We start from the raw sequence: 25,266 nt of genomic DNA, 5'->3' as shown, positions 1-25,266 counted from the left end.
AAAAATAAAAGAAGAGACCAGATTAAAATGCACTTCCTCAGCAAGTAAAGGGGTTCAATTCTATCTGATGTTTATACATTCCACACATGATGGAATCATGGATAAATCACATAACTTCTGCATGTACCCAAGTAACGCTCTAGGACTAAATTACATTCAAATTGCTCATTGGTGGAAGGAGATTCCACAATGGGAGTTCCCCCCATCAGTAGAATAACAAGTCTGAACAAAAAACAAACAAACAAACAAAAAACTCTGTACAGACATCAAACTATGAGCAACTGTGAAAACTAGAAGAATCTAAATCTGTAAAATAAAACTCCTAAAGCAGGTACTTGGAAAACCCTCAAAATAACATGCAGTCTGCATCTCAACACACTGAGAAATGTTCTTCCCAACCACTTTGTTCAGAAAAAGCTGTGTCTCAACGTTTAAATACCACTCCATAATTTGCATTCTGCTAAAGTTCATGGAAAAAGAAACAAAAAATTATTTTAAGGATCACATCACCATAATATTTTAAAAATTATATTTCTCTCACTATTCAGAAATAATAATGAAACCTAAATATTCTTTCTGAAGAAGAAAAATATATTTCCATTTAAACATAAAATCATTAGAGACAGGCAAAAATTCTGGAAAACCACTACTATGTGACCAAGACAATAGAACAATTAGTAGCTCTTTCAAAGTGCTTTAACCTAGAAGCAGGAAGGAAATACATTAACAAAGCATGCTACCTTTAGATGAATATAACAGTCTTTCAGTTCTGATTGTGTGACAAGAGGCCCCTCCACAGGGCCAAACTGGGTACGTTTGGGAATGCGCCTTTTGGAAAACACTCCTCCTAGGAATCGGTCTATGTAGAGTACCAGAGGCAGACTGGCTCTTGCTCTGGTAAGGACTGGACGATTGGGGATAGGATGTAAGGGCCCATGCTTTGGACATACTGAAGAATGTGCATTATTGCACTCTTCACACCCTGAAAAAGACAGAAGAACTTGAGGAACAGGTAAAAATTCCTAAGCACATGCAATGGAAACATCACTAGACAAAAGAGCTCACTAGCCCCCTCAGAGAAAAAAATTCTGGCCTAAAGACTTTCCAAATTCAGTCCATGGTACCAAGATTTTAAAAGTTAATCAGCTTGCTCAAATTCACTTTTTAGTGCTTGCAGCAGATTAGACAACTGTTATAGCAAAAAAATATATAAATAAAATGACGTTTTCTTTAGAATCAAGCAGGATTTTTCATGCCTGCATAAAATAAAATGAAAGCCAAACAATATATAAATTTCACATTGCTGTCACATCTCTGGACTATACAGCAATTATGCTGGAGGTCACTAAAAACACAAATCAATTCAAACTATATCTGGAGAAGAAAAAGAAGGATTCATTTGGGTCACACAAACTAATGACATTATTTATTCAATTTCCTCAAGGGAAGCTGAAGGAGAAGCGCCATTGTCTGTGACATGAACAACTCAAACAGAAAAGGCACTGAACAATATGAGAATTCAGTGAATACCATCTAATGATAATAGGCAACATACTGTGGAATAAGGAACTACTATACTGTAGTATATTTAGTACATGATGATGACAATGGATACATAATGAACTAAACCCAGAGGAATGGAAAAACCAATGAAATGAAAGTTCTTGAAAAGAGATAATACAACATACCTCCTCCCTCACAGCAGAGAGGTGGGAGACTACTAGGACAGAATATGTATACAATGTCAGAGAAGGTTTCCATATCAGATTCTTTTGTTTAATTTGTTTTTCTTTGTCATAAGGGAAGGTTCGATCAGGAGGGGGGAGGTGGCAAATGACTGTGATGTAAAGACAAAAGGCATCAATAAAACGATTTTTAAGATGATATAGTAGATTAGCAGTGTCATTAGTATATGTGCTTTGAATTGTTTTTCCAATAATGACAGTTTTGCATTGATTTATTCAAATTCTTTCCCTGGTTCTTCCTTCATGACCAATGGCATACATGTATGAGATAACTGGACAAAGTTACATATAGTTTTTGGCCATAAAATAGAATAAACAACCATTAGAATATATAGGGAATATCACTGGTCTCTAGAGCCTATGTTCTAACCAAGAGAGCTAGGTAATTTAATCTCATTTTACTCAAAAGTTTCTAAATAATTGCCTGAATAACTTAGAAGATATTTTCTACTTCTAGTACCTCAAATAATCAAATATACATATATATGCATATGTATATGCATATATATGTGTGTATATATATATATATATATATATATATATACACACATATATATATATATATATATATATGTTTATCTTAAAATAAAGCAATGTTTCTATCACCTTTAAAATGGCTATAAAGGGACTATTTTGAAAATCCTTTAGATTCAGGTAAAAGCAATGAAGTTGCCAAAGGGCAAATATTTTGGGACAGGGAAGATCGACATTTCTCATCTGCAAAATAGGCACCAAATGAAAATTCCCTGCCATAGTCAATGAATAATTATGGTGCCATTTCAAAGCCCTGAACATTCCGACTCCAAAACAAGAACAGAAGCATAGAATCAATGGTATAAAGATACAATAAACATCTGTAAACAGAAAAATGTAATGATCTTAAGAGTACTCTGGAGTAGCCTGCTGAGTAACAATAAAGTAGAATAGGATAATCGCAGCAAAGCTAGTGTGGGGAAATAAAAATATCCCTGAGGCTTCTAAAACATTAAAGCAAGAAAGCATTCTCTTGAAGAACTAGAGTTCTTTTACTTACATAAATCATGAGGGTCAAAGGGCCGAGGTGGATCTGGCTCCCAATCATCCATATCTGTATCTTCTCCATCTTCCTCCTCCTCATCCTCTTCTTCATCATCTTCTTCTTCTTCTTTTGCCTCCAAGCTACCCATGGGGTTCTGCAGAGGTGCTAAAGGATCTGAGCCATCCACACCCTCCATAGGAGGTAACACCTGATTATGGACCGGCAATGAGGCCTAAAGAAAGTGTAAGGAAAAATGAGAGGGCTCATATAAATGGCTGATGATTACACATAATATAAGACTTTCATGGTTTTTATCCTTTAGCCCAATTTATTTCAATATCCAACAAAAACTACTTTCTTGTTCACAGGACACATGACCTCAAAACATTCCTCTAATAAAATAAAGTCTCTAAATTCCTGACTGCAAGGACAAAATAAGTCATTTAGATTTTTCTTTTAAAATGTAAATGATTAAGAGCAGCTAAGTGGTGCAGTGGACAGAGCACCAGTTCTGAAGTTAGGAGGACCTGAGTTCAAATCTGATCTCAGACACTTAATAATTCCTAGCCATGTGACCCTAGGCAAGTCATCTAACCCCAATTGCCCTCAGCAAAAATTAATTAATTAATTAATAAAATAAAATAAAATAAACATAAATGATTGGGAGTTCAATTGCAAAAGAAAAAATGTCAGAATAACTGGTAGATCTCCAAGTGTATATATTTTATCTGTATAGATACACTAACAAGAAACAAACATTACCTAAAACAAAATAGCATTTTAATTTCAGAATAGGTATTAAAGATTTCTACATATTGCCCTAAACTCTTCAATTCAGTTTTATTTCTACTGCTCTATAACAAGCACCTTCCCTTGTAGTCAGACCAATCTGGCCCTTGTTCTCAGTGCACAAATAATACAAATATGTGAGTTCATCGTATTTCCCAAAAGAAGGTAAGCTCTCTTGAGGGCATGGGCCCTTTCGTCTTTGAACAGTGTCTAGCACTTAACAATAACAACCACCACAAAGGCAGCATTTATATTACACTTGAAGGTTCATAGAGCACTTAAGAACTATTTGAATCATTTTATTTTCACAATAACATTGTGAAGTAGGTATTATGGTTATTCCCATTAAATAGATGAGGAAAATGAGGAAGACAGCACTTAAGTGACTTGTCCAGAAGTCCAGTAGTTACATAAGTATCTGATTTAAAGTCAGGTTTTCCTGATCCTATCCACTATGCCAGGAGAGAATTAACAAATTCTTATACCTCAAAGTGAGCATATCATGATCACTTCCACTTAAATTGAAGGCTGTTTCTAGTTGAAAGTGATCTTAGAGACTACTCTCTAAACCAGCCACTCATTTGCAGTTAAAAAAAAAGACCCAAAGGAGCTCATGGCTTGCCCAAGGTCACACAGGAGGGGACTGGGACAGGCAGAGGTCCTTCGGCTCTGGAGCTGGGGTGAGTTCTTCTAGGCCACATTTCTGAACCTTCCTTCATTTCTTTTTCTTTTGGTTCAGACCTATGATCTCAAAGGTGCAAGTAGCTAACTGAAGGAATGCCCTCTTCCATCACATGTTCGAGCCTTGGTCACCTGCAGATAAAGTGACTTACCATTCTGGGATGTACAAAGCCTTCTTGCATTTTCCCCCTCTCCTCGGAAGACCCTCTTCTTTTCCTTCCATCTCCTTGAACCTTACCCATCTATTAAGGTCTAACTTAATTGCTGCTGGGGCAGCTAAATGATGCAGTAGGAGAGAACTGGACTGCGCCTTGACTTGGGAAGACTCATCCTTATGGGTCTGGCCTCAGACACTCACTAGCTGTGTGAAGAGCCTGGGTGACACTTTGCCCTGTTTATCTCCTTTTCCTCCTCTCTAAAATGAGCTACAGAAGGAAATGATGAACCCCTCCAGGAGCTCTGCCAAGAAAACCCCATATGTGGTCAAGAAGGGTCAGGCAGAAATGACACAACTGAGCAGCGCACTGAATCCCACAATTGGATTGTATCACCTGCCTCTGAGCATCTCAGAGGGGGCAGCAATCCCAAGGGACTGACCTACTCTCAACATCACTGAAAAGAGACTGTAAGCTCGGGGAGGGCAGCAAATGTCCTTTACCTCTTTTTGTATCTTCAGCACTTTATAGCATGCCTGGCACATGGCAAGTGCTAAATAAATGTGTATTGATTGAAAATGCTTGTTGAATATAATTGGATTACTCACTATCTAGGGGATGGGGTAAGGGGAAGGAAGGGAGAAAAAATTTGGAACAGGATTTTACAAGGGTGAATGTTGAAAACTATCTTTGTGTGTATTTTGAAAATAAAAAGCTATTATTTAAAAAAAAGGAAGGAAGGAAGGAAGGAAGGAAGGAAGGAAGGAAGGAAGGAAGGAAGGAAGGAAGGAAGGAAGGAAGGAAGGAAGGAAGGAAGGAAGGAAGGAAGGAAGGAAGGAAGGAAGGAAGGAAGGAAGGAAGGAAGGAAGGAAGGAAGGAAGGAAGGAAGGAAGGAAGGAAGGAAGGAAGGAAGGAAGGAAGGAAGGAAGGAAGGAAGGAAGGAAGGAAGGAAGGAAGGAAGGAAGGAAGGAAGGAAGGAAGGAAGGAAGGAAGGAAGGAAGGAAGGAAGGAAGGAAGGAAGGAAGGAAGGAAGGAAGGAAGGAAGGAAGGAAGGAAGGAAGGAAGGAAGGAAGGAAGGAAGGAAGGAAGGAAGGAAGGAAGGAAGGAAGGAAGGAAGGAAGGAAGGAAGGAAGGAAGGAAGGAAGGAAGAAAATGCTTGCTGATTTTGAGGGCTCAATGAGAAAAAGCCAGAGAGAATTTATGGCAATGGCAATGGCAACACTTAAAAAAGAGATTTATATGTGGTGTCAAGAATGACTGCTACTCAATCCCAACTCTGAATTTGCTACATGTATGCCCTGGGGTGGGGGTGAGGAGGTCACACCTCTCTTTGACCTCGGTGTCTTAGTTTTCTCATCTGTAAAATAGGAACAACAAGAATACCCAAGTACATACTGTTCAGGAGTACAGGGAGAATAAAATGAGATGACGTCTGTAGAGCACTTTACAAACTTTAAAGCCCTATATAAATGTCATTTACTATGATTATCCTCATTAGAATTTTAGTGTCTTACAGCCAGTTTCCCAATGCATTTACTTGTTGAGGACTCAGTTAACCCACTCAGAATGGATTGTTCAATATGTGCTTAAATTAATCAATAAGGATAACATAAAGTGGAAGTGCATATATACCTATATACTCATCAATTCTTCATCTTGTTGCAAAGCCCAACGGGGAAAGACTGTATAAAGCAATTGCGTGTTAATTTTACTCGTTATTTTGAAATTCTAGCAGTCAATATATTATTCCCAGAAGAAGCTACTGAAAAGACACTGGTTAAACAGGGTTCTTGCTGGCTACTGGTTGCAGCTGAGAAAACTGATACAAAAATAGGTGCTAACATGCAGCTATTGTAAATACACTGGAGATTTCTGTAAGGACTATGGCTAAGGAAATGTCTGAATAAGTCTGCATCATCTTGAAAGACTACTGCCAAAGCAGGGCTAGAGCAGATATGCCAGGAGTATGCAAGCTGTTGATGAGGAAACCACAAAAAGGGTGAATCATTTCTAGGTACAATAGATACATTTCATATCTATTTAGGGGAGCCCGCTAAACTAGTTAACTCAAATTATATAGAGTCCCTAAAGATTAGAACAACAAGCCTATGTGTTCTGTTTATGGAGTCAGCCCCTGTTCAGACTATGATAGGCAAGTATTAACAATGTAATGCATAAACCTGCTAGAAAACAGAAATAGTCTTTTTTTCTGTCTTTTAGCATACAAACATGGCCAAAACAATTCTTGCTGCTACAACTTATGGAATATTAGGGGTTTTTAATTTCTTTTAATGCTCATTTTCTACAAATATCTTTTGAAGCTACATAAAATGTATGAAGACCCAGTTTCTCTGAAAGATGTAATGCAAAACTTGGATGACAGCAAATGCAAACAAAACACTTCATGAGTCCTACAGAGGCCAATTATCAAGGCAACACATTCTCTTTTCAGTGTCTATAGGGAGTTGGACTTGCCCATCTCAAAGTACAAAGGAGAGACTGTGTTCCTACCTCTATCTGGAGGATACAGATATCTTCCCTAAGGATTAGGAAATGCATATAATGAAATAAGACTTCAAAACTATTTTTCTATCATTAAGGAAGAAAAAAAAATCAAGAACGGAGATCTGCCATAATTTAATAGAACAAATCTCTTAGCTTTGTAAAACTATGTTTTCAAGTTTCTCTCTCTAATTTATCAAGTTCAGTCAAATAAAAAACTTGGACTCTCTAGGTCAACTAGGTGGCACATAGTAGATAGAGCCCTGAAGTCAGGAGGATCTGAGTTCAAATCTGATCTCAGATACTTAACACTTCCTAGTTGTGTGACCCTGGGCAAGTCACTTAACCCCAACTGCCTCAGGAAAGAAAAGAAAGAAAAGAAAGAAGAGAGAGAGAGAGAGAGAGAGAGAGAGAGAGACAGAGATAGAGAGACAGAGATAGAAAGAGAGAGACAGAGACAGAGAGAGGGGAGAGGGAGAGAGAGAGAGAGAGGGAGAGAGAGGGAGGGAGGCCCTTCCAAACAAAAGCAGGACAGGTTGACAGTGTGTGACAATGAAGATACTGACCTTATAGTTCCTGACACTGTTTTACAGTAAAAAATGCAATTCAGTGGAATTAAAAGATTATAATAATAATTAATAATAGCAGTTAGTCTTTTTACCATGCTTTGAGATTTTCAAATCACTTTACTTATTTGGTTTCACAACAAGCCTGAGAGAGATGCTATATTATTATTCCTTTTTACAAATAAGAAAACTGGAGCTGAAAGAAGCTATGACTAAGCCTGGATTACAGTGCTAATAAATACATGAGAAAGGATTTGAATTCAGATCTTCATGATTCAAAATCCAAAACTCTATCCACTGCAAAATCTACAGTTTAACTTCTTTTGTTGTTGTTCAGTCATTTCAGGGTCTCTTTGTGACCCTATTTGGAGTTTTCTTGGCAAAGATACTGGACTGGTTTGCCATTTCCTTCTCCAGCTAATTTTACAGATGAGGAAACTAAAGCAAACAGAATTAAGTGACTTATACAGAGTGGAATTGCTAATAAATAGTTAGTGCTAGATTTGAATTTAGATCTTTTTGACTCCAAGCCTGGTGGACCACATACCTACCCAAAGACTCAATGTTTACTCTAGTCATGTTGCCTTGGTCAATTCCCAAATTCTAAACCTCAGTTTTCCCTTCTGTCAAATGGGTATATTAATACACTACAAAACTAACAGGCCATTGTGAGAAAAGCAAAACTATAAAGCACTGTATAAACATAAAACACTATGTAGATTTGCGCCATTAGTGCTACTTACTATACTCACCAATGACTAGAGTACAAATTTTCCTTAGCACCAAACCAAACCAAACCCAAGTGGATTTCTATGGAAATTTGAGAAACAACAAGAATTTCTAATTGAACTTATGCATCAGTATTTATGGATAAAATTCTATCATATTAAATACCATTATAAAGAAGGCTTTTTACAATAAAGTAATTTCCCAAGCATGATTTCAGAAAAACCTGAAAAAATCTACATGAACTGATGCAAAATGAAGTGCTCCAAAGTAAGCAGAGCCAGAAAAATATACAGTAAAAGCAATATTATATGATAAACTGTCTACTCTCAGAATACCATCATCAAAGACAATTGCAAAGGACTCATAATGAAAAATACTATAGAAAGGACTAATAAGAGTCTGAATGCAGATCAAAGTTATTTTTGACTTTATTTTTCCTGTTGTTTTTTTTCTTTTGATCAGTATCTCCTTTCACAATATAACTAATATGGAAACACATTTTGCATGACTGCACATATATAACCTGTATCATTCCAATGAGGAAGGAACAGAAAGTGGAAAAGAAAGAATTTGGAAAAAAAATTTTTTTAAATGTTAAATATTGTTTTTGCATGTAATTGGAAGAAAAACATAATATTATTTTTAAAAAAAGAAAATAAAAAGATGAGAAAACAGTGGCTCAGAAAGAGGTTATGAAATTAGCCCAAGAACAAAAGGCTTGGCAATTGTCAGTCCTGTAAAATTACCCATGCATATATCTTGTAAATAGAAAGGTATAATTAAAAAAAAATAATAGTAGACACACACACACAAAAAAAAGAAAGAAAGAAAGAAAGAAAGAAAGAAAGAAAGAAAGAAAGAAAGAAAGAAAGAAAGAAAGAAAGAAATATTTTTTAAAATATGGTATTTATTAAGGCAAAGGGAAAGGGAGTTTGATGGATAAGAAGCCTAATTTTTAAAAATAATGAATTGGTGATGATGGCTGAAATTATTGCAGGTTTCTGGATCCAGAATTCAGCTGAAAAGTCAAAACAAGAGATAGGGATTTAGGTCCTCTGCATAAATGTGACAATGGAAATTATAAGAGTGCACCAATGGAATAAAGAGTTTAAAGTTCCCCAATTCATGTGGGATATAACTTTTGGGATTAAAAATTAGTTTGGAATAAAAACAAAAAAGAAAATAAAGCCATTTCCGTATCCTAGTAAAAACACAGATGACAAAGACAGCAAAAAAGAAAGATGACAATTATTGAAAGAGCTTTGGGAGGAGAAACATACTAATATACTGCTGCTGGAACTATGAACTGGTTCAATCAATCTGGAGAACAATTTAGAATTATATCCCAAAAGTTACCCATCTATGCATGCCTTTGTCTCATTTGATAGTGACATTTAGATAGATAGACATTTAGCCTAAAAAGAGTAAAACAGAAATGAAGAATCCATAGGAACAAAAATATTTATAGTAATATTTTTCATTGAATCAAAGAGTTAGAAAAAAAGCAAACACATCAGTTAAGAGAATAGCTGAACAAATTATGTTATATGAATGGAATGGAATATTATTGTGCCATAAGAACTTACTTTAAAAAAAAGATGTTCACAAACCTGGGAAATATGCATGAATTAATATGCTATAGCAGAAATAAGCGGATTTATATATAATGACTGATGGGGGTTCCGGTCACTTTAAGAATCCCTCCTCCCATGGCTGACCTTTGATTTACAAATTCTGGTCAGTGGACTTTCCCCATCCCCCACTGGATCTGAGCTAACTTAGGTTTTCCCAACCCTCACAGTTTAAACTCACTGAATTCTATTCAATGCTGAACCTGGCCAGGAGTCTGGGACTCCATCCACCTTCAAGATGACCAAGAGCTTATAAAAGGGGCTACTTTTGGAGTCCACATTTGCAGAAGTCCTAAGTATGGCATCCTTAGGTCAGTTATGCAAAGGGTTTCTGCCCACCTGACCTAATCCGGTGCTCTTTTATCTCTACACTCAACTTTACTAACTAAACCTACAAATCCCTACAATAAACCCTTTTTATCAATCTAAGTTTTCTGGCCTGTAAGTTCATTTACAGGGGACTCTGCGCTGTCATGAGACTATCTTTGCACCGATCCAAAAGGGGTTCCCCCTTCCATAACTCTCATCAATAACAACAATAATATATAAAGTCGAAAAAAGAGATAGTTCAAGATAAAAATAATTAACAGGAAATTCTTGTCTGAGGAGGGGTAAAAGGAGATAATTTGAAATACAAATGATTAAGAGAAATTCCTGTCTTATTTACAAATATCTCCGGAACCTCTTGGATAACATCTCTGTGCTAACGTGGTTTGATAACCCTAGTTATATATAAAAGGAATCTCTAAAATTGTTTTCCTTGCACTCGATTCATACCAGCCTTGTGCCCACCAACTGGCGTCCCCTTGCCAGGCAGTTTGATCTTCCTGGAGGCCAAATGCTTGTATATCCCTTTACTATCAATAAAGACTTTGTTTTGATACAGCATTGAGTAGCGAATTCATTCGCTATGGAACCTGCCCTTGGTTACTTTGGGGAAGGAGAGAGAGATAATCAGACCCAGGAGGAGAAGAGCTGATGCATCTCGGCTTACAGCCTCAATTTACTCCTCATCAATATAAACAGAAAACAACTTTGAAAGACTTAAAATTTATGATACAACGATGGAGCATAGAGAGATTATTTAGTTTGGCTTTAGAATGAAATATTTTCTGACATGTTCAATGTGAACTTTGTTTTGTTTAACTACTTTATTTCTTAAAAGGGAAAACTTTTATTTTATAATGGTCATATATGCCCCCCCCAAAAAAAAGTCATAAATGAAATACTTAAAATACACAGAATAAAACAAAAGCAAGTTCAGAAGAAGATACAAACAAGCAAAACAATATTGGAATTATGATTTTAAGTTTAATATAGCCTTTTTAAAAAGTTATATAAGATTGACATTTTCATAAATAATCTTTTCTGTTTTATATGGCAATATTCATGTTTGTTGATGTTTGTTAAGTTCATAATAAAAAAGAATATATAATTTTAAAATTTTTAACATAGAAACGCTACCTGGATAATCGGGTTGCAAAAATGCTTAACTCAGGTCCTAAGCCATAAAACATTCTTTTTGGAGTAAGAATTTCACTGAGAGAAAAAGTGAGTTCAACCATTAAAATGGCAATTGTCTTAAATATTCCACCTCCCTTCCACCCAAATCCAACTAATACAAAGAGAGAAACAACTTAATTCCCAACTCCTCAACAAAATATTTTATCACAAGAAAGTTTCCAAAGCTTCAGAGAAAAGAAGTGAATGTCAACTATTTCCTTCCTTAATTATATTCATAGTGTATCTTTTAATTACTAATTCACTATAGAGAATTCAGATTTTTAAGTAGAATTCAGATTTTTAAGTCTTCAAATCTCTCTAATCTTCAGGATCTCCTTTAAACAAAACAATTTGGAAGTACCAAGTAATTAATTTCATGTAAGGGAATCAGGACTTAATGATGCTTCTAGCACCAATGCTGGAACAAAAGGTTGCTTCCAGTTTGAATACAGTAATTGCACAAAGCTCTAAAATCTGTCTTGCACTTTTAGGATGTGGAGCTAAAGAAGATTAAAAATGATTGTTCCTCTATATGAGCAAAACTACAAAAAACTTTCCATATCAATTAAGTCAGATCTAACCAATTGTAAAAATATTAAATGCTCTTGAATAGGTTAAGCAAATATAATAAAGATGTCAATACTACCTAAACTAATCTATTTATTTAGTGCTATACCAATCAGATTCCCAAAACATTATTTTAATGACCTAAAAAAATAACAACAAAATTCATCTGGAAGAACAAAAGGTCAAGACTTTCAAGGGAACTAATGAAAAAAAAAAAAATCAAATAAAGGTGGTCTAGCTGTACCTGATCTAGAACTATATTATAAAGCAGCAGTTACCAAAGCCATTTGGTATTGGCTAAGAAACAGAGCAGTTGATTAGTGGAACAGGTTAAGTTCACAAGACAAAATAGTCAATAACTATAATAATCTAATGTTTGACAAACCCAAGGACTCAGCTTTTGGGATAAGAATTCACCGTTTAACAAAAATTGCTGGGAAAATTGGAAATTAGTATGGCAGAAACTAGGCATGGACCCACACTTAACACTGTACACCAAGATAAGGTCAAAATGGGTCCATGATTTAGACATAAAGAATGAGATCATAAATAAATTAAAGGAACATAGAATAGTTTACCTCTCAGACTTGTGGAGGAGGAAGGAATTTGTGACCAACGAAGAACTAGAGATTATTATTGATCACAAAATAGAAAAATTTGATTATATCAAATTGAAAAGCTTTTATACAAATAAAACTAATGCAAACAAGATTAGAAGGGAAACATAAACTGGGAATTTTTACAGTCAAATGTTCTGATAAAGGCCTCATTTCCAAAATATATAGACAATTGACTCTAATTTATAAGATATCAACCCATTCTCTAATTGATAAATGGTCAAAGGATATGAACAGACAATTTTCAGATGAAGAAATTGAAATTATTTCTAGCCATATGAAAAGATGCTCCAAGTCATTATTAATCAGAGAAATGCAAATTAAGACAACTCTGAGGTATCATTACACACCTGTCAGATTGGCTAAGATGACAGGAACAAATAATGATGAATGTTGAAGGGGATGTGGGAAAACAGATACACTGATACATTGTTGGTGGAGTTGTAAAAGAATCCAGCCATTCTGGAGAGTGATTTGGAACTATGCCCAAAAAGTTTATCAAACTGTGCATACCCTTTGATCCAGCAGTGTTACTACTGGGCTTATATCCCAAAGAAATACTAAAGAGGGGAAAGGGACCTGTATGTGCCAAAATGTTTGTGGCAACTCTTTTTGTAGTGGCTAGAAACTGGAAGATGAATGGATGTCCATCAATTGGAGAATGGTTGGGTAAATTGTGGTATATGAATGTTATGGAATATTATTGCTCTGTAAGAAATGACCAGCAGGAGGCATACAGAGAGGCTTGGAGAGACTTCCATCAAGTGATGCTGAGTGAAATGAGCAGAACCAGAAGATTATTATATACTTCAACAACAATACTATACTGTAGTGTTCTGTTGTCTCTCAATTGTAATCCTTCTCTGGGTGGAGGTTTCTTTTCTGTATAATCTTTTCCTCTGTGAGCAGGTTTCTTGGGAAGCTTCTGGAGCTTCCAGCCAGAGCGAAGGTAGAATCTCACATCCTCTTCTTCCTGAATCCTGGCTCTGAATCTCTTCGAGCTTCCCTGAAGTTCTCCTGGGAAGTTTTGCACTTATCCCAATCCAGACTGCTCTCCAGATTCAATGTTTCCTCCTTTTATCCTCCCAGAGAATGGGCTTATGGGTACTCCAGGGGCTTGTGGGAACTACTTACAACCAATGAACTTGCTCCTTTTAAAGATGTGAACTAAAGGTGTGAACCCTGAGCTAGAGAATTGTGAAGTACGACTTAGCACCTAGTAAGAACCTAACGCTATATGACGATCAATTCTGATGGACAAGGCCATCTTCAACAAAGAGATGAACCGAATCAGTTCCAATAGAGCAGTAATGAACTGAACTAGCTACCTCCAGAGAGAGAACTCTGGGAGATGACTATGAACCACTACATAGAATTCCCAATCCCTCTGTTTTTGTCCACTTGCATTTTGGATTTCCTTCACAGGGTAATTGTATACTGTTTCAAAGTCTGATTCTTTTTATACAGCAAAACAACTGTTTGGACATGTATACATATATTGTATTTAATTTATTCTTTAACATATTTAACATGTATTGGTCAACCTGCCATCTGGGGGAAGAGGGTGGGGAAAAGTTGAAACAAAAGGTTTGGCAATTGTCAATGTTGAAAAAAATGTACCCATGTATATATCTGGTAAATAAAAAGCTGTATTTTTTTTAAATGATTGTTCCTGAGAGAAATTCATTTTAATCAGTTTTGAAGGATCTAGTTAGTTAAAAAAAAAAAAAGGCTAAATTAATTATTTTAATGCTTTCAATCTACATGAAATATACTAGGGGAAAAAAAGCAATGCTAGTTATTATCAACACAGATATTTAGAGCTAGCATCATTGCCAAACCATTCAAAAATGACTGCTGCTAAAAACAAAGAAACAAACAAGAACTGAATTCATACAGGACGCTAAACCTTTATATAAACTGAGAAGGCCACTAAATATTAAAATTAGCATGTCATTTTCTCTAAATTTTCTTCATAATCAATACATTAGAGAAAACTAATGTTCCTCGGAAACATTAGGATTATAATATGCTAGGAAAGACAGGCGTTAAACAAGCCCAATTCCTCAAAGATCTAGTTCTGTTCAATTGGTTATTCTGATATCATACTTGAAAAAAATAATAATAACCTGACTATACCACTCCCTCTTCCCTATGTTTCTATTTCTCACCAAGGGCAACCATCCTTTCAATGACCAGGCTTTCAAATTCAGCTGTCTATTCTTTCCTCTCCCTTACCTTGATGTATACTCAATTTCCAAGTATTGTCAATTCTAATTCCACAATAATTCCCCTATGAATCATTTTCTCTCTACTCATAAAATTGAATACCCCAACTGAGGCCCTTATAACTTCTTGCCTAGACTATTCCAACAGCTTTCTAACTGATCTAACTGATATCAGGGTCATGGTCCTATTTTAGCTGTTAGTGCACTCTCTCTCCTCAAATTATTCTGTAGCTGCTCACCTGGAACACTCCGGGACCCACCCCTCTGCTTAGAACATAAGCATCTGAAGGAAGGGCTTGCTTTTTTTTTTTTTTTTTTTTTGTCTCATCACAACAACACCTAACTGAGCTCCTCAAACATATTTGCATTGTAATCAGAACAACAATGTTTATACTGTTTATATTTGCACATAAATGGTGTTCAGCAAATGTTTTAACAGAATTTGTTGATGGCTATTAAATCTATAGTTATATTTTTTCAAATAAATGGTCACCATTTTTTTTTTATTATTACAGCTTTTTATTGACAGAACATATGCATGGGTAATTTTTTCAACATTGTTCCTTGCACTCACTTCTGTTCCAATTTTTCCCTTCCTTCCCTCCACCTCCTCTCCTAGATGGCAGGCAGTCTCATGTTAAACATGTTAAAGTATATCTTAAATATAATATATGTGTACAGATCTGTACAGTTCTCTTGTTGCACAAGAAAAAATCAGATTCAGAAGGTAAAAAGAACCTGGGAAGAAAAATAAAAATGCAAGTAGTCCACATTCAATTCCCAGTGTTCTTTCTCTAGGTGTAGCTGATTCTATCCATCATTGATCATTTGGAACTGAATTGGATCTTCTCATTGTCGAAGATATCCACTTTCATTAGACTATATCCTCATGTGGTATTGTTGTTGAAGTATATAATGATCTCCTTCACCAAAATACTTTTAAAAGTATTTTGTAAAGTACCTCAACTTCCTAGTTTTCTTTAAGTCCCAGTTAAAATACAACTTTTTATAGGAAGCCTTTCCTAATTTCTCTTATTTCTAGTGCCTTCTGTTGACCTTCAGTTTATCCTTTGTGGGTCTTATTTATGTATTGTCATTTGCATGTGGTCTCTCATTAGACTGTGAGCTTCTTGAGAGTAAGGATTGTCTTGTGCCTTTCTTTGTATTCTTCATGCTTAAACCAGTGCCTAGACCCAATAGGTGATTAATAAATGCTACAGTTTCAAATGCTACAAAGATGTCAAGAAAAGATGTGGACTGAGAAAGAATCATCAAATTTGGCAATTAAAGAGATCATTCAATAGAGAAATAAAGTAAAAAAAAAAAAAAATTACAAATGACTAGCAATAAATAAGGGAAGAGGAAGTACAGGCAATGGATACAGACAGCTCCTTCCAGGCATTTGGCCATGAAAGGGAGGAGATATGTAGAAAATCATTATAATAAATTGGTTTCTATGACCATGAAAAAACAAACCGCCTTTTCAGAAAAAATCAAGGTGAAACAAGAAGACTTATGTTATTTCTCAGCAGCAAAACATGCAAAGTACAAGGTGTAGGTATTTCAGTGTTAGTGGAATAATAAAATTATTTAATTAAAAAATAAAAAGGGAACGTTAGAAGGTGGGTTTGGAAGAAAAGATAATGAGTTCAGTTTTGGACATAGCAAATTTTGGATGTCTGCATGATATCCCTGAAATAATCTAATGGACAATTGGAAAAACATAACTAGAGCTCTAGAGAGAATCTAAGATCAAGATTCTTTTAGAACTGTTTGGAATAATAATATTCAGGGTTACAAGTAATGAAACACCACACTTTAAAATTAAAGTTGAAGGTGACCCAAAGGGCAAAGGAGAAGCACATGGTATTCTTACAATGCCAAGGGAAGAGAACATCCTCACACACACATCTGTCAAGTAAACCACACTGTGGAGGATTACAGGAAGTCATGGACAAGAGTCACACATGATAGATAAATATAGATGGTGTATAATCTGCACACTGGAGGAAGTATCACATCAATGAAATTTCAAATCCATTGAAATAGAGAAGTAATTTGATGGATGGAAGGTGATCAAAAGGGGAAGAAGCTAAAAAAGATTAATATCCAGAAAATTCTGAAGAAAAAATGTCAAATTTCAGCAGAGATGAATTCTATAGAAAAAATATCTCTTAAGTCCCTGCAAACAAATAGAAAAGCAGGTGCTTTTAGAAGGTTATGAAAACAGGGAGCATTGAAGAAATGTCTTAAAGATTATCTAGTAAGAACTGAAGAAAAAAAAAGCATAAATATCAAGTTTCAAAGATTCATGAAAGGGCCAGGTAAGTAGCATAGTGGATAGAACACTAGCCCTGAAGTCAGGAGGATCTCAGTTCAAATCTGAGCTCAGATACTTAACATTCCTAACTGTGTGACCCTGGGCAAGTCACTTAATTCCAATTGCCTCAGAGGGAAAAAAATCATGGAAAAAGGGAAACTAAATGGAACAATTGGAGAATTGGAGAAACTACTCAATTTTAGAGTCAAAATGGAATATAAATAGAACAAGCAAGTTGTCCAAACAAAGCGAGTCCAGTTAATGGGAAAACCATCAAACAAAACCTAATAAAAACTTCAAACTGATTCAAACTGCAAGGATCTGCTGTCATATATAGAAAACATCTGACAGGATTTATGAAATGTTATATATATATATATATATATATATATATATATATACACACTGTTCATTCTAACAAGTTACTTTTATTTCTGCTGTTTTAGATTTCATTCGTTTTAAAATTTGTGTGTGCATTTTTTAAACTGACAGCAGCAAGGAAGTAACTAGAAAGTAACCTTCAACAGGATCCTCCAAATTCTTAATCATATTCAACAACATATAAATTCAACTAGTGACCAATACCTTTAAAGATTACTTAGGATGTCACAGTCTTACATAGCCATGTTCAATATCATACCTTAGAGTTTTTTCATTATCCTTTAAATCTAAAAACAAAGGCATCAAATACCTTTGGGAAAATAACTTAACCTAATAAGTCAATCTTATTACCCATCACCCAAGACATAAAGTAGCTGAGCTATATAGGTACTATACTACTTAAAATGAAAGTGTTTGTTTTTAACTTGAATTCCCACTAGTCTTCCCTCTACACTTTCACAATCATTTTCATACTGCTTCTAAACAATTTGACACCATGAAAAACTTCAAACAACCTACTCCACAAATCCCAGAGTTAATACACTATATTAGATATAAAAGAAAAAAAAAAAAAAAAAAGGTTTTTTGAACCTTGGGCTTGCCTTAGGGAAAAACAAGTACCCTGTGCTTTCAGCAAACTGCATGGTACAAGCCAAGACTGTACTTTATTTATGTGTGAGATATAAATAGGAATCTAGTCCTTTTCAAAGGGAATACCATTCTGAAAATGCTTCCAAAACCCAAAGTGAACTCTTAAAATTCAGAATTGTTTCTTGAGGCTTTAACCAAAAGTCACTTTACTGGTAGTTTTTTTAACTAAACTATCATATTCCAAAACTGTTCTAATGAGGATTTCCTTATTACTAGGCAGTTTAAAGATGGCAACTTGGAATTTAATTTTCAACTGACTGATTTAATTTGAAGGAGCTAAAGAAATTACACAATATTTTTTAAAAATTACCTTAGAGCAGTGGAGTAAAATTCAAATTGAAATGGGGACCACTAAACCATACATAAGGATCCCTGTGGGCCAAATCCTGGTTTAATTTTAAAATGTAATATTATCTATGTTTTATTAAATTTTTATTTATTTGGGTAAGTATTTCCTAACTACACTGGTTGGGACCATGTTTGGGACTATTGTAAGACACCTCTGACCTAGAGCATACAAACTATGTATGAGGGAGAAAACATAAACCAAGTCAGGAAACAGCAGTCATGACTGGATTGTTCAGAAGCAAAAGGAAAAGGCTACCTTCTTACCTGCTGAGCTGTGGCATCCTGCTGGACATAAGTCACCTGGCCTGGGTCTGTAAACAGAGTCTAGACAAAAGAAAAAAAATATTTACCTACAACCCACACAGTGAAAATTACACTATGCTAAGTACCAATTCCTGGGAGAGTTCTTTCTCACCATAGCCACTCATAATCCTACATGAATAAATAAAACAGATAGCAATCTTACATTTGGCTAGAACCTTTTATTTGGGTGGCTCCAAAGAGATTTTATGAGATGACTATCCCAAACTAAATATCATATATCACTATTTTACATCCAAGAAAAGCCACCTCAGCACCTTACCTGAATGTAGCAACTAATTAAAAGGTTTATAAAAATTCTGAACAGGAAGTAACAAAACATTTCACATCAAAATGAAAATATGATGAGGGGGCAGATAATGTGAAGTACTCTTAGGTCCAGGCAGTTTCATTAAAAACCTAAGACTCTACTAACTTCCAGATAGTTTTATCAGTTAATCATGGAATCACAGACTCTTGGACTCCCTTGCCCAATGTATGAATCATATCTATAAGCCAATAAATGGTAATCTTACCTCTATTTGAATTCCTCTGGGGCAGAGAACTCTCTACATGATGAGACAGCTTATTTGGTTATTGAACAACTCTAATAATTAAAAATGTTTTCATTATTTTTACTTAAAATCTACCTCTCTATAACTTCAAGGCCTATAGTTGTCTCCTTTAAATTAAAAGGGAGTCCCCATATGCAAACTAGAAGACCTATATTTAATGACTCATTCAAACAAGAAGGTCTTTGGCAACAAATGCTACCTGAAAAAAACCAACAAAATAGATAAACCCTTGGTAAATTTGATTAGAAAGAGGAAAATCAAATTATTAGTCTTAAAAATGAAAAGGGAGAACTTTCCACTAATGAAGAGGAAATTAGAGCAATAATTAGGAGTTACTTTGCCCAACTTTATGACAATAAATTTGATAACTTAAATGAAATGGATGAATATCTTCAAAAATCTAGCTTGCTCAGATTAACAGAGGAAGAAGTAAATTGGTTAAGCAGTCCCATTTTAGAAAAAGAAATCAAACAAACAAAACTACCTGAAAAGAATTATGATTCAATCCTAACTAAGGGAATTTTAAGATTTTTCCTCTGGATTTATTAAATTTTCTAGTACATATCTTGAGGGTTAATATAATATATGATAATAAACAGACCCAATAATCACAAATGTGACATACAATCTTGTTTATATAAACAATTCTATACGAAAAACGGTAAGGGTTAAGATATGCAGGAGTGCCAAAAACATAGTTTTGCCTATTTTATTTTTTATGAGTATTAAAAGTATTACATTAAGTGGATCCCTCTAGAAATTGACAGCACGTTTTCTTCTTAGGAGCAACTTGAGCTCTCTCTTGAATGTTACATAATGGAGAATTAATATTACCAGAATCTTAGTGCAAATGAAATGGTATTTATTTTGATAACCACTTGGATAAAGAATGCATTCATGGGGCCAGCATGAAACTTATGAAAACAAAGACGTTAATAATTCTGTGTCATTTGTTAGAGCTTAAAAGACTAATAAACCTGGGGAGACATATGAAATGTGTAAAATGAAGTGAGCTGAACTAGAACACTGAATATAATAACAACAAAGGATGATCAATTGTGAAAGCCTTAGCTACTCTAATCAAGACAATGATCTAAGACAATTCTAAAGGACCCCTGATTATCCACTTCCAGAAAAAGAGCTAATAAACTCTGAATGCAGATCAAAGGATTTTTATGTTTATTTTATTTTATTGTTTTCTTTTGTTTATATTTTCTTTTGCTAAAATGGAAATACATTTTGCATAGCATCACATGCATAAATGTAATCAAATTGCCAGCATTCTCAAAGAAGGGCAAGGGTAGGATGGAGGGAGAGAATTTGGGATTCAAAAAAATTTTTTATTATTGTAAAAAAGTTTAATATTAAAAATATTTAATGAAGTAAATTTTTCAAAAATATTTAAAGATATTTCACTTTCTGTTATAGTAACTGTCATGCAATCAATAAATCACCAGCACAATTTGAACATGTTTTTTCTTTCCATTTATGTTTGGCAAACAATTATGCAGAGTTTTTGACTGCCAGTTGCCCAAAAGGAAAAAACAATTATTGTATTTTCTCGCTTAGAGCCAAGAGGGAGAAGTCCAGAAATTCTATTTGACATACCTGTGTGGCTTCCACAGGATGGATATAAACTAAGGTGTGCTCTGGAGCATCCACTGAAGTATAAGAAGCCCCATCTGCTGTGTAGACCACTTGCTGGGGTGGACGGTCCTGATCATCACCATACACAATCTGAGCTACCGTTCCACCATCAGGAACAAAGTGCACCTGGGGTAATAAAGCAGACAAATATATTCTTATAACCAAAGTCACTATCACAAAGACATATTACTATCCATGGACTTTATATAGCTGGTTTTCTTAAGTAGCGACAATGAAATAAGAATTTGGAGTGATAGATCTATGTCTGCATTAAATAGCAGACTAGGAAGAAGGCCTAATGAACTAACTCACTATTTTTTTTTTTTTTACATTATACAACTAGATTAAACTCACAAAGGCCCAAATTGAAGATGGGCCATCATTCACTGAGAACTTTAAGGATTTGGTTGACGGATGTTATCAAATGTGTCTACATTCAAGAGTCAACTTCTCTCAAAGACATAAAACTACTTGTTTCAAAACTGTTGGGATATATCTTTATAGTACCACATTGTTTGTAAAGGCATTACAATTGGAGGATAAGTAAAGTTCTTTAGAGCTAATCAAAACAAAAAACTAGAACATAAAAAGGAGTCAATTTCTCAAAGAAGTTTTATTTATCAGAAGATAGATAGAATGTTTCCCAAGAACCAAAGACATAAAAATACATTATGCAGTTTTAATTCCTAAGGGTTAAAACAACATTGAACCCCCAGATCTATGATATGCATACAAGCACATGTCTAAAGGAGAGGGAGCTGATAGCATAGTAAATAGGCTGCCAGGACTGGAATCAAGACCAGAGTGCAAACCAAGTCTCAGACACTTATCAGCATCAGAATCTGTCCCTGAACCTCTCAGTCTTCCATCTGCGGTGTGCCTGAGTTTCCTCTATTGTAAAATGGGGATATCACCCACCTCCTATGGTTGTTCTGAGAATCAAATGAGAATGTTTGTAAAGCACTTAGTTCAGTGCTTAGAACATAGTAGCTGCTTTAAAAATGCGTATTCCCTATCATCTGCCTCTCCAAAAGTATAAACTTAGGAGACAAATGCTCTATAAAATCATTTCAAAGTCAGGATCATAATACTGTAACACATTTAATATGTATGAGATTGCCTGTCATCTAGAGAAGAGGGTAGAGGGAGGGAGGGGAAAATTTGGAAAAGAAGTGAGTACAAGGGATAATGCTGTAAAATAATTACCCATGTATGTATGTCAAAAAAAATCATAAATTACAAAATTAATTTTAAAAAAAGTAAGGATCATAAGTGAAATCTTGACTGTAATACCTACTTGGTGTTAGGTTTCAGTTCTCCCATTTGCTTTCCCACAGCTGAGAGAGAACAATCTAATCCAATTCAACAAATAGTTCAAAACACCTACTAAGTGACACAAAAAAAGCAGGACCTTGGCATCTGGGAAGGATGGATTCAAGGTCTGTTTCTGGTGATCCTAGACAAGTTTCCTAATCTCAAAGGGTCCCAGCAAGTCTTCTAAAGGTATAAGCTTTAGAACAATTGCTGATCTCCACTGGTGGAGATAGAGCTCCAGGCCTAAAATCAGGAAGACCTGAGTTCAAATCTAGTTGGGTAACCCTAGCAATTTTTTTTACCTTAGTTTCCTTATCTATAAAATGGGTTGAAGAAGGAAATGGCAAGCCAATCCACTATCTTTGCCAAGAAAATCTTGAATGGGGCCAAGAAGAATTGAAAATGACTGAAATGACTGAACAATAATAATCAGTAAAGGGAATTTCCTCACCCCTTGCAGTAAAATCACAAGTCCAGACCAAAAATTAAGTGTTTGGAATACAAAAATTAAAGATATCTCAAGAAATGTGCAGAAACAAGAAATATTACAAAGTACAATACATGGGATCACAGTATAAGTCCATACATACAAAGTGTTCCTAAAAAAATTCAAGAAGGGAAAGAGAATACTGTCATCTGAGAAACAAGAAAAATGTCACAATGATGATCATGGCTATGTAAGGAGAAAGAAAAAGATGGATCTAAAATATATTCTGGAATTAGAATCAATAGAACTTGACAGTTGATAAAAAGATAGGGTAAAGGGGCAGCTAGATAGCTCAATGGATAGAGAACTGGCCTTAAGTCAGGAGGATGTGAGTTCAAATTCAGCCTCAAACACTTAATAGTTCCTAGCTGTGTGACCCTGAGCAAGTCACTTAACCCAATTGCCTCAGGGAAAAAAAAAAAGACAGGGAAAGAAAGTCAAAAATGATGGTAGGGATTCAAGCTTTGGTGGCTGGAAAGATAATGTTATTATCAACAAAAATAGGGAGGTTATAAGAAGGGCAAATTAAAGGAGAATGTCTGGAACATGTTGAGTGCAAGGTGTTGGTGGGCTATTTGAGTGATGTCCTATCTACAGGTGATGCAAGACTGGATTTCAGAGGGAAATTTGAAATTTGGCAAATAAATGTGGGAAGCATTTTTTTTTAAGTGGTAATAACTGAATCCAGTAAAACAAAAACTTCTTGAAAGCTGGTGATGATTTTTCCCAACCCAATATGATAGAAGCCTCCCCCTATCCCATGTCACTCAGCAGACTCAGAGGTTAGGAAATGAGAGCACAAGACAGGGTTTAAGGCATAGTTTGAGAAGGAAGCAGAAGCACAGTGCCTTGTACATATTACCTGCTTATATGTCCACTGAGCTCCTCAAATGCACAGGAGCAGTAAGGCACTGATGACAGGACACCAAAGGGAACAAGAAAGAGAGCTCCAAATGAAGAGAACACAGGCCAGAGGTGGAAGAAGGGAATAGCAGACCATAATATGGCCCAAAGGTCCGAGCAGGACCAAGGCAGAGCCCGCGCCACAGCAGGCCAAAGCCAGGCTGCCAAGCGCCAAGAAGTGTGTGGGAGGGAATGGATCAGGGTCTCCATCAACAAGCACTCATGAACAACAGGCACTTGGAGCAGGGGCTATGCTTGGTGCTAAGGCTGTACATACACCAAACAGTCCCTGCCCTCAAGGAGCTTGGGTCTTATTGGGAAAGATAACCTGCACCCATATGGAAACATAGAAAAGATAAGAAATGCAGCTGGGGCGGCACCAGCACCAGAAACATCCTGAACCATGGCAGGTTGGCTCCTCAGCTCCTTGTGGCTCAGAGCGGGGCCCACAATATGGAAGGGTTACGTGACATGTCTAGGTCACAGCCAGGGGCCTGACTTGAACCCAGCTCATCTTGTGGCTCTAAGGCCAACTCTAGGCATCCTGCAGGGCAATTTCTGCAGATACAAATAATACAAATAACACAAAACCACATCCAGTTCTGGGTGGGAGAGGAGGGGGGGGGGACCCTTGAGGTGAGCTTTGAAGGGGGAGGTACAAGGGAAGAAAGCAGGCATTCTGGGCCTAAGGGGATGTCTGTGGGAAGGCACTGAGATAGAGAACTTGGCCTGAGAATCCACAATCAGTCTGTAAGTCTAGAATACAGATTTTGCAAAGCAGAATAAAGTACAAAAAGCTTAGAAATAGACTGGGGCCAGATGGTAAAGGCTTTGAATGGCCCATCAAGGTGCTTATGGTTTATCTAAAAGACATGGAAAAGCGACAGAAACCTTTTCAATAGATGAGTAATGGCTCAGCCACTTGCATTAGAAACAACAACAATGGAGATCAAGGAATATGGTAACTTATATTCGCCATGTATGAGACTAAGGGTGAGAGTTGGAAAATGAAAGGATAACAGAGTAAGAGAATAGATCAACATTCTACATAGTATCAAGGATGAGATGTTTTCAAGAGAAAAGCATTTCGTTTAGTTGGATGATATTTTGGGATGTGCACCTGAGGAACAAATGTTAGAAGCATGTCTACAAAACACTAAAGTACTACAAACTGCATATAGCTACAGAAAAAATTCAAAGACATGCTCCTTTTCAATATTTAGGATATGAAGTATATCCTAAGACACTCACAGTACAAAAGCTTTCTTTAAGAACAGAGAAGTTGAACACCTTAAATGATTTTCAAAAATTAATAGGAGATATCTAATGGATGTGTCCAGTGTTAGGCTTAACTACCAATCAACTGCAACCTCTATATGATATTTTAAGGGGAGACAGTGCTTTAAATTCACCACGCCAGCTTACAAAAGAAGCACAAGAGGCTTTGAGAGAAGTTGAACTGGCTTTATCCAATGTGGTTGAAAGATTCACTCAAAAACCCTTGGAAATATCAGTTTTTGCTACAAAAGAGGTACCCACAGCAGTCCTTCATCAAGGAGACAGTGTGACTGAGTGGGTGAACCTCCCAGCACAACCAGAACAAAGCTTT

At 35.8% G+C, this 25,266-nt stretch overlaps 1 protein-coding gene across 2 annotated transcripts in view; it reads right to left on the bottom strand.

Annotated features, from left to right (window-relative positions):
- Positions 1 to 25,266, bottom strand: part of PRDM10 (PR/SET domain 10) — a 138,646-nt gene that overhangs the window by 63,578 nt on the left and 49,802 nt on the right. For both annotated transcript variants that reach the window (XM_074303799.1, XM_074303800.1), the window contains exons 3-6: positions 20,915 to 21,079; positions 18,696 to 18,755; positions 2,779 to 2,995; positions 741 to 982 (exon numbers count right to left, since the gene is read on the bottom strand). In XM_074303799.1, the coding sequence (XP_074159900.1) occupies positions 741 to 982; positions 2,779 to 2,995; positions 18,696 to 18,755; positions 20,915 to 21,079 (684 nt within the window). The remainder of the gene's footprint in view (positions 1 to 740; positions 983 to 2,778; positions 2,996 to 18,695; positions 18,756 to 20,914; positions 21,080 to 25,266) is intronic.

This window comes from Sminthopsis crassicaudata, chromosome 3, assembly GCF_048593235.1.
Source record: "Sminthopsis crassicaudata isolate SCR6 chromosome 3, ASM4859323v1, whole genome shotgun sequence".
NCBI classification, from domain to species: Eukaryota; Metazoa; Chordata; class Mammalia; order Dasyuromorphia; family Dasyuridae; genus Sminthopsis; species Sminthopsis crassicaudata.
The sequence above is the reverse complement of the archived record's forward strand: the minus strand, read 5'-3'. Positions and strand labels throughout refer to the sequence as shown.